This window comes from Ostrea edulis, chromosome 7 (genome assembly GCF_947568905.1).
Source record: "Ostrea edulis chromosome 7, xbOstEdul1.1, whole genome shotgun sequence".
NCBI lineage: Eukaryota > Metazoa > Mollusca > Bivalvia > Ostreida > Ostreidae > Ostrea > Ostrea edulis.
In genome coordinates this window covers 72,824,028-72,835,030 of record NC_079170.1, presented here as the reverse complement: position 1 = coordinate 72,835,030, position 11,003 = coordinate 72,824,028, and the positions used below count along the sequence as shown (strand labels likewise).

General features: G+C 33.9%; 1 protein-coding gene across 2 annotated transcripts; it reads right to left on the bottom strand.

The window, feature by feature from the left end:
* Positions 1–2,341: 2,341 nt before the first annotated feature.
* Positions 2,342–9,943, bottom strand: LOC125655945 (complement C1q tumor necrosis factor-related protein 5-like). Of its 2 annotated transcripts, XM_056145306.1 has the most exons (3): positions 9,709–9,943; positions 4,672–8,925; positions 2,342–3,036 (listed from the first exon to the last, which is right to left on the bottom strand). In XM_056145306.1, exons 2-3 carry the CDS (start codon positions 4,850–4,852, stop codon positions 2,594–2,596), a joined length of 624 nt encoding a protein of 207 aa, XP_056001281.1. In that variant the 5' UTR covers positions 4,853–8,925; positions 9,709–9,943; the 3' UTR covers positions 2,342–2,593. The 2 variants fall into 2 exon arrangements, with proteins under 2 accessions (XP_056001281.1, XP_048742442.2); XM_048886485.2 differs by lacking the exon at positions 2,342–3,036 and having other exon boundaries at positions 8,241–8,925.
* Positions 9,944–11,003: the final 1,060 nt, after the last annotated feature.

The following is an 11,003-nucleotide window of genomic DNA, read 5'->3' as shown; positions in this document are numbered from 1 at the left end:
TAATTTTCTCAAAGCGCCTAAATTTATTCACTAAACTGTAGGTAAAATGTGAGAAAAACAATCCTTCATTATCTACTCGTGTGGGATAGGGAAATCCCACCTCTGGAACAAGATTTGTTGTCTAGAACTCGGCAAAGTCTCGTCCTAGACTGCGAATCTTGTCCCCTCAGTGGAATTTCCCTATCCCACACTCGTACCAATGAAGGATTCTATTAGTCTCACATTGCTGCGGCGTCATTTGATTGTGACGTCATACATTTTCTATGATTTACGTTACACGGTGAAGATTTATGTTACACGGTGAAGAAAAAATATTTCGCATTGTTATCTTTAAATTCAAATGTAGTATAGCTTTCTGGTGGACAACCTTGGGATTTTTAGTCCACACTTAGAGTGTAAACCATTTTCGGGTATACTCTTTCTGCCGATCTCATTAGTTTTTGCATCGAATTTCACACTTCGTTACTAGCTTGAAAATACGGATGTATATTTAATTCCTGGGATAAAATTTAGAAATTCATTTCAAAATTAAGGATGATATCTCCCTCATGCATAGCTCTGATCCTTGGACGAATTTGGCTCTAGTTTGTTTGTTTTTTTTTTTTTTTGTTTTTTTTTTTTTTTTGGGGGGGTTTTTTTGGCACTCTTGTTTTCCTTTTAGCTCCTACAGGTTTATTATTATTTCGAATTTCCAAAATTTCGGCTTGAGCATCACTGAAGAGACATTATTTGTCGAAATGCGCATTTGGTGCATCGAAATTGGTACCGTATACGTTTCATATCAGGATTATGATAGTTTAGAATTTTCTCAATGCTCCTAAATTGATGCACTAAACTGTAGATAAAATGTAAAAAAAAAAAAAAAAAAAAAAAAAAAAAAAAAAAAAAAAATAATCCGTCATTATTTACTCGAGTGGGATAGGGAAATTGCACCTCTGGAACAAGATTCTCTGTCTAGGACCCGGCAAAGCCTCGTCGAAGACTGCGAATCTTGTCCCCTCGGTGGAATTTCCCTATCCCACACTCCTTCTAATGAAGGATTCTATTATTGTTACAGTTTTGACAATGAAATGCTAAAATCTATCCATTGAACAAAAATTCATATTTTCAAAGTTTTTATTTTCACACTGTGAAAATAACAAGTTTTATTTTCCCGGTGTAAAAATAACAGCCGGGGACTACTTACCACAATATTCATCTGCGATACATAAGATCACCTTCATTTTATGTTATATATATTAATTTTTCATGTTTTTTATTTGAATAACTAAAATAAAATTGAATTAAAATTTCTCATTTTTCAAATATATTAATTCAAACATATTTTGTATATTTTTAAGGTTCTATATTTTCTGCGGAATATTGTTTTCAACGTCAATATAGGGAGGGCAAAACCTGCTTGAGATAAACCGTCTAATATGTAATAAACAGAAAATTCAATGTTTTTTTTGTTGTTGAGCATAGAATTTATTTCGCGTGTAAGACATGAGTTTTTTTTATATTTTCAGTCGTGTTTCGCGCTCGTGAAATAAAAATAAAAATTCTATCTTACTCGTGAAATAAATTCTATATTCAAACATTGAATTTCCTCTATATATCTTAATTTGTATAGAAAAGTTCATCAGAAAAATGTGATCTCATTTTTGAAATCAATAAAACATATCGAGGAAATGTAGTAAGTACAAGGCTTCATTTGTGAGCCCCATATCTTGATCAGGTAAACGGAGAGATCCGAAGTCAGAATCAGTATGAAAAGAACGGTCTAACAATTAGTATGAAACATGTCAGACAGCATTCCAACCAAGTGAAGGTTATATTTGTAAATTACATCGTTATAATAAAATTTACAAATTGTTGACTTTAAACAAGAATGTTGAAATCCGTGTTATCCGGTAAAGGAGCCTGTTTTCAGTAGCCTCACTTGCATTAAAACTTATCATACGCAAACCATGCTCTTGTGTTTGGAATCAACTTAGAGACATAACCACCATCTGCAGGAATAATGGAATATTGGTACATACATAAAGGAAATTGGTCATGAAACAGAGAGTGTGTGATAAAGTTGATCATTATTCAATAAAACAATTAAGTTTGAAGCAGATGTGGAAGACTTATAATTACTGAATTTTGGACACCTTCTACACAGCCATTAATTCCAGGTACATCGGAGGATGTTGATATCTATTGGACAGACAATGCAATGGTCTGTCACATTCATATTATACCTATTCAAGCAATTAAATACGGACAATATGCGTATATCAACAATGATAGTATCCAATAATCGGGAGTCTTGGTCAGTCATCAAATCCAACACAACTGGTAATAAAAAACAACTTACTGAGACTTTCTCTTTACTATTGTGATTTATTGTATTCTATCATATCTTCAAACAAATGAGTATGCGCATTATATCTCTTTCTCGTCACTGGTACGGTTACGTAAAGCGGAAATACAACAGCTATTGTTGCATACACACCATATTTCAGTCTCCGATTAACCTTGGTTTATGTATCACCTTGATTTACCCTTATACCAAATGGGATCACTTTTCCCACAAAGGATGCATACTAAATCCACTCTTGTCCTTCTGTTAATGTTCATGCTCAATTAAGAAACCAGAAAAGTGGCTATTGTACGCACTTCCGGGATAGTGGGAAGCACCTGGAAGCTCATCGAACTCGTCTGGAGCAGTTGCCACCATTATATGAATCTGGTCTCCCGCCTGTAGGTCCACCACAGTGTTCTCAGATCTCTTCAACCATTTACCCTCCCATTCGATGAACAAGAAACCAACTATTTCTGTATTTTTCATGATATGAAATTGAAGGTAATCGGTCGCGACCTCTGGAGCATGTAAGCCTATTGTGAGTGTAAAAGAGTACACGCCCTTAACGGGGGCGGTAAAGATGCCAGATGTACCGTTGTAACCACCGCCCTTGTTGAGCATTACGTTGTTGAATATCAGCATGCTTCTATTGACAAGTTTGGCAGAGGGAATAATACCCGCAAGGAACGAGGCATGGTAACTGGTATCTGTAGACAAAAAATAACTCGAATTATATCTAGTGCATATCAAGAAAGACATACATTATAAGAAATATTTACTACATCGGATAGATGAAGTTTGCATTGAGAATTTCACTTCCTATTCAAATGGCTAATGATAAATTTTATGTACGGAAAGGGTAAGTCTTACAAATGTTTGAATGGATTTTGCAATCTTAAAGATGCGTATTTAGTATTTTCACCCCAAATTAGAAACCCGAAATGAAAGAGAATAACATTTATATCACAAAAAATTGGAAGCTATAAGTCTCGTAACCCCCCAACCCCCCCGTCAGAATCCGTTACTGTTGCCCATGCATCAACAAGCGGTTAGGTATCAAACATAAAGTTACAAAACCCTTGAACTATTTCACCTTAAGGTTTTATCTGATTATTAGCGATCAGCGCTGCTGCTGATCCCTATCACTATTAAATGTATATTTATACTAGGACAGGTTTTTTCTGAATAATCTTGCTCTGATAATGTTGTTTAAGATTATATTTGTTCAACAGGTTAGCAGAAACTGAGTACGCGAGTACTTGATATCGCAAAATGACTCGTATACGTCAAATCCTGAGAAGATAAATTTTCGAGTGTTCTGCTAACGCAGTTGTGTTAAGTAGGGCCATAGAAATATGTCAGGGGAAAAAAGCATTAATAAACAGATCCATTTTCGATAAATTCTGTATACACAACCCTTTTATACAAAAACAATATGTATATATAATTAAGTGCATATTGACCTCCCATACATTTTTCACCAGACCGACAGTCTCTACATCAGCTGTATATCACGTGATCAAATATCAAGATAAAATCGTACCGTGTATGTTTAAATCGTTCCATTGGCACAATATCCAGATATAAATGCAAGTTGAAGTTTATGTGACTTCAAAGCACATTAATTTCTTATTTTGAAAAGTAATGAGAGCAAGTTTATAGTGACTTGTAACATGTCTAATTTTTGCATTGAATATGAGATTCATCACTGTTCGTTATCTTCACCTTGCATATGCGAGATGCCGCGATTTTTGCAGATATGAAGTTGAATCTAGCCTGAAAAACATGTTTTCTGTTGAAGACACAATTTGCTCTCTTAACTGTCCTTTTGCACTGAAGTTCACATGTCACATAAATCAAATATCTTTCACTCAAAAACCTCGGGGTGTCGTGCAAATGATGAAATGTTTATGTACGGAAACCCTGTTTATGCAAATGAGTCCATTGTGAAAGTCACTATACGTGCACATTAGATCAAGATCGCAATATAATATTTATATTACTTTAGTATGTATGTTATATTAAGAAGAAATTGAAACTCTTTCAATATCAAAGATAATTAATATAACTCATTTGACAAAAACTTTTACACGACGGCGGTTCATCGTTTGACAACGGTGGGAAATAACAAAAAAACATTTTGACATTTCCAAACGCACAGGAACTGTAGATATGTGCGTTATGGCCTTCGTCATGACGTTTACATGTATTTACATGTATTTTAGCAATATAGAAATAAAACCAAGCATTTTTCATTCGCGAGTGATGCTTCTCAAGAAATTTGGTACTTGATAAATTCCTCGCGTACATTTAGGAATGTACAGTATAAGTAATGTGTTTACCTTCATGCAACTCTTTCAGCTCAGTTTCTAGTACCTGTAGGCGAACTTCCACAGCAGTATCCTGAGTTTTCATGCAATTTTCGAATTCGTATAACTTCATCGAACAGGAATTCCTATCGGAACACGAGGAACCCGCAACAGTGATGACGAAAACGCCCAATAGACAAAACAGAGGACCCATATCTGTAGTTCACCAAATCTAGAATGTCAGGTTCCCTCATCTCTTACCTATATAGTGTGTGCCTACTTGGCCGTAGGATGTAATTATTTTACATTCTTATTTTTGCCATGTAAGACATAATTCCCCCACTTAAGATAATCGTAGATGATATCATTCACAATAAAGGTTTTTTTTTTTCATTTTCTTTTTTGCTATCTGAATTAACTACATCCCAATTCATAATTCAAACTGATGCTTGATGTGACCTACAGTATTGTGACACAACGAGTGCCAATATACACCAATATAAGTTCAATAACCCTAAAGTATTGAGTTGTTGATTTATATCGCCTTTCAATCAAACTACAATTGAACGCTAACATTCTCTAGATTTTACGCAGATTTTATATTAGACTATTTATTAGATATATAATAAAAAAGTTTATTCAATGATAGAATAACTTAGTACATGAAACAAACAGATAGCATTCTACAGCAGCGTGGTAGCACGGCAGAAGTATACATGTACACTACATTAAAATGAAGAGTTTTATGTGAATAGTACAATTCACCTCTACGGGTCATCTTAATTAAAAAGCAATTACTAGTACTAGTATATTGGTAAATAGTACAATTCACCTTTGCTGGTCATCTTCATTAAAAAGTAATTACTAGTACTAGTATTTTTGTAAATAGTACATTTCAACTTTGCGATTACAGTAGGTCATCCTAAACTTAAAAAGCAAGTACTAGCATTTTAAACCATTCATAAGAATGAAGGCCAAAAGGAGGGCAATTATGAACAATCTCAAATATAGTTCAAACCTCTTAGCTAAAACTATTAATTACCATTCTCATGAGAATGTTATTTAGCGCATGCTAAATTGAAACCGTGAAGAAAAATAAGAACCTGTTTAATTTTTAAAATCCACCTTATTTGATTGCAGGCAGCTCTATTTCGATATTTCATTATGTGTTATAGGGGGTCAAATTGCATAATCATACATATGTGATACATATGTTCTTGTATTTATGTTTTCGACTCATTCTGACCCCCACTAGCTATTCTGTTATATTACTTCATCATTTTCAAAATAAATGACATTTTTTAAATCACATCACTGTCCTGTTTTCGCTGCCTTTTATCAAGTAACAAGTAAAGGCAACTTGGTAAGTCATATTAAGTAAGGAAAATAAAATAAGGAGAAGTCGAAGTTACAACCACTTTGGACACATGAAGCTGTCGTGAAGAATTCGCAGACAACACACTGTCAAGTTGATAGTTTTGAATGAAACAGAGGCACCTGTATGGTCAATGGTCTGATCAGATGGTTTCAATGCTACTAGCGTTAATCTACATTTTCTGGTTTCCAACTCCATGCATCGTTGGCTGTCAAAATGCACTCGCAAGCTCGTGCATTTTCACAGCCAACTCGTGCCAATATTCACTAATATAAGTTTAATAACCCTATAATATACATTTTCTACAGTGAAATACTGAAATTTATCCATTGAACAAAAATTCATATTTTCAAAGTTCTTATTTTCACACTGTGAAAATAACAAATAAGTTTTACTTCCCAGTGTAAAAATAACAGCCAGGGACTACGTACCAAAATATTCATCCGCGATACATAAGATCACCTTCATTTTATATTATATATATATTAATTTTTCATGTTTTTTTTATTTGAATACCCAAAATAAAATTGAATTAAAGATTCTCATTTTTCAAATATATTGATTCAAATATATTTTGCATATTTTTTAAGGTTCTATATTTTCTGCGCAATATTGTTTTGAACGTCAATATAGGGACAGCAAAATATGTTTGAGGAAAAACTGCCGAATATGTAACAAACAAAAAATTCAACGTGTGTTATTGTTGGGTATAGAATTGATTTCCCGAGTGAGACAGGAGTTCTTAACATTTTCAGTCGTGTTTCCCACTCGTGAAAATAAACATAAAATTCCCATCTTACTCTTGAAATAAATTCTAAATCTATTAATGAAACATTGAATCTCCTCTATATATCTGAATTGGGTTAGAAAAGTTCATCAGAAAAATGTGATGTCATGTTTTAAATCAATAAAATATATCGAGGAAATGAAATAAGTACGTTTGAATAATGTTAAGAAATAATTCTGACAAAGCAAATTATTTTGATTTTTAAAGTTTTCGTCCTGTTCTTTCTTTGTTAAATGGAGAATAATTTAACCACCACCACGCTTTTGTTTTAAGATTTACTTTCGACAAACTGCTACATATATCCCGATAAATCATTAAGGACGTAAGATGATTAGAATATTTGTTGACTTTACTGTAATTTACCGGTATATGAATCGATGCCTCTCGAAAATATTACAATAGTTCGTCTATGAGTGTTGTATGACTTCACATAATTAGGGATTTTCCGATATATCATAAAATACTATTTGGCTATGGAAATGATGTAAAGCAGCCATAATAATAATTTTACATTTCTACATCAGTAAACTATATGATAGTTATTTTGTATTTTTTACAGGAGTTATGAGATTGATCACTGTTCGTAATCAGAATCTTCACCTTTCTTTATAACGTTCTTCCTCGGTACATATCCTAATGAAATCAATCTGATCTACATAAATTCTACACTAACAAAAATCGATTATTGGTGGTTGATTAACACAGTGAAGATAACGAGCAGTGATGCGTGTGAAGAAGACAAGACAGGCTATACTTCTAGCTCCAACAAGTCCTCATTTCAATACCCTAAATCCTAATCAGGTACACGGAGAGATCCGACGTCAACATCAGTATGATAAGAACGGTCTAACAATTAGTATGAAACACGTCAGACAGCATTCCACCTAAGTAAAGGTTATATTTGTAAATTACATCGTTATAACGACAATAAAATTTGAGAAATGTTAACTTTAAACAAGAATGTTGAAATCCCTTGAACATGAGCCTGTTTGTAAATAGCCTCACTTGATTCAAAACTGATCATACGTAAACCATGCTCTTTTGTATGGAATCTATTAAAAAATAATCACCATATACATGGATAATGGAATATTGCTAGATGCATAAAGGAAATTGGCCATGAAACGCGATGTGTGTTATAAAGTTGATTTATGTTCAATAAAACATTTAAGTATGAAGCAGATGTGGAAGACTTATAATTACTTAATTTGGGACGCCTTCTACACAGCAATTAATTCCAGGGTATCGTTGTACATCGGAGGATGTTGATATATATTGGACAGACAAACCAAAGGTCTGTCACATTCATATTATACTTATTCAAGCAATTAAATACGGACAATATGCGTATATCAACAATGATAGTATCGAATAATCGCGAGTATTGCACAGCCATCAAATCCAACACAACTGGTAATAAAAAACAACTTACTGGGACCCTCTCTTTACTATTGCAATTTATTGTATTCTATCATATATTCAAACAAATGAGTATGCACATTACATCTCTTTCTTGTCACTGATACGTTTACGTAAAGCGGAAATACGACACCTATTGTTGTAAACACACCATATTTCAATAAAATTCATTTTGGGTTTTATATCATCTTGATTTGTCCTAATACCAAATGGGATCCCTTTTCCCATAAAGTATGCAAAGTAACTCGACTCTTGTCCTCCTGTTAATGTCCATGATCAATTAAGAAACCAGAAAAGTGGCTATTGTACGCACTTCCGGGATAGTGGGAAGAACCTGAAAGCTCGTCGAACTCGTCTGGAGCAGTGGCCACCATTACATGAATTTGGTCTCCCGCCTGAAGGTCCACCACAGTGTTCTCAGATCTCTTCAACCATTTACCCTCCCATTCGATGAACAAGAAACCAACAATTTCTGTATTTTTCATGATATGAAATCGAAGGTGATCGGTCGCGACCTCTGGGGAATGTAAGCCTATTGCGAGTGTAAAAGAGTACACGCCCTTAACGGGGGCGGTAAAGATGCCAGATGTACCGTTGTAACCACCGCCCTTGTTGAGCATTACGTTGTTGAATATCAGAATGCTTCTATTGACAAGTTTGACAGAGGGAGTAATACCCGCAAGGAACGAGGCATGGTAGCTGGTATCTGTATACAAAAAATAACCTGAATTATATCTACTGTATATCAAGAAAGACATACATTATAAGAAATATTTACTACATCGGATAGATGAAGATTGCATTGACAATTTCCCTTCCTATTCAAATGGCTAATGATAAATTTGACATACGGAAAGAGTAGGTCTTATATAAGTTCGAAGGGATTTTGCAATCTTAAAGGTGCGTATTTAGCATTTTCACCCCGAATTAGAAACCTTAAATGAAAGAGAATAACATTTTTATTAGAAAAAATTGTAAGCTATAAGCCTCGCAAACTTTCCCCCGTCTCTCCAAATTCGTTATTGTTGATCATGCATCAACAAGCGGTTAGGTATAAAAAATAAAGCTACAAAACCCTTGAACTCTTTCACCCCTATGTTTTGTCTGATAATTAGCGATTAGTCATTCCTATCACTTGTAAATGTATATTGATACTAGGACAGGTCCACCACTACTAGATAGCTGATTCATTGTGGGTATTGTTTTCTGAATAATCCCGCTCTGATGTCTTTTCAGACTATGTTCAGTGTAACAGGTTAGCAGAAACTGAGTACGCGAGTACTTCAGATCGTGAAATGAATCCTATACGTCAAATCCCGAAAACATAAATTCCCGAGTGCTCATTTAATCAAGAGTGTTCACATGTATTTTAGCAATATAGAAATAAAAGCAAGTAATTTTCATTTGCGAGTGATGCTTATCGAGATATTACTTGATGATAAATTCCTCGCGTATATTTAGGAATTTACAGTATAAGTAATGTGTTTACCTTCATGCAACTCTTTCATCTCCGTTTCCAGTACCTGTAACCGGACTTCCACAGCGGTATCCTGAGTTTTCATGCAGTTTTCGAATTCGTATAACTTCATCGAACAGGAATTCCTATCGGAACACGAGGAACCCGCAACAGTGATGACGAAAACGCCCAACAGACAAAACAGAGGACCCATATTTGTAGTTCACCAAATCTAGAATGTCAGGTTCCCTCATCTCTTACCTATATAGTGTGTGACCACTTGGCGTTAGGATGTAATTATTTTACATTCTTATTTTTGTTACGTAAGACATAATTACCCCACTTGAGATAATCGTAGATAATATCATTCACAATGAAGGGTTTTTTCATTTTTCATTTTGCTATCTGAATTTAATACATCTTAATTCATTACCATATGCTGAAACTTTATCTGACCTACATTATTTCTTTAGTGGGATATATATTGAACGATATTATAGACGCATTGTCACTCAACAAATTTGAAGATGTCGAATGAATAGATTAGTTACGTAGCAGCCGCTGTGAAGACGCTCATACAACGTAATTTGTGACGTAATTTGTGATATTGTGACGTTTCATCCACTGAAAACACTCATACAACGTAATTGAACTGCTCGTGAATCTTGACCTGTAATAATGTAGTGGATTACTGATTTAGCGGTTATTGCCAAGTCATTAATGTGAACACATTTCATTATGGTGAAATTTACAAGATTGACTCTAATGTCTTGAAACATAGGGAAGTCGAACATGCGAATCAAAGCTTACTTGATAAGTAATTATAATCACGTAATGATGATATTTTTATTATATCTTAATTTGAAAATGGTTTTAATTTGTTTAAAAATAACTTTTAAAGATACCTCTATGCTAGCAATTTCAAACAGAATAATTGTTGTTGCAATATTTGTCTTAGTCCTAAGTTGTTTTGGAAAACGGACCACTGTTATACCTAAAGGAACCTATGGGAAATTAGCATTATCCTCTTATAAATATGTGAAATGTATAATTTTGATGTTTGAAGAAGACCATTTTGTTAATGTGTAACTTAATAGGACGAAGTTAATATTTATATTTTGTTCTTTTATACAGTGGATTTAATGAATTGTTTATACTGTTGCTAAAAATAATCTGTTGAAATAATTACAGCTTAAAGCTGACATGAATTAATAAATACGTACACCTTTCTCATCTTATCCGCCATATTTCTCTCAGGTAGCCTAATTTACTCTACCCGTATATACCCTAAATGTGATTGTCACACCCAAATGATTTTTCTAGGTGGA

Coding starts and splice junctions, on each gene's coding strand:
- LOC125655945 (XM_056145306.1), bottom strand. CDS start 4,852: ATGGGTCCTCTGTTTTGTCTATTGGGCGTTTTCGTCATCACTGTTGCG. Junction 3,037..4,671: donor GCTGAAAGAGTTGCATGAAG/GTAAACACATTA, acceptor TTTTGTCTACAG/ATACCAGTTACCATGCCTCG.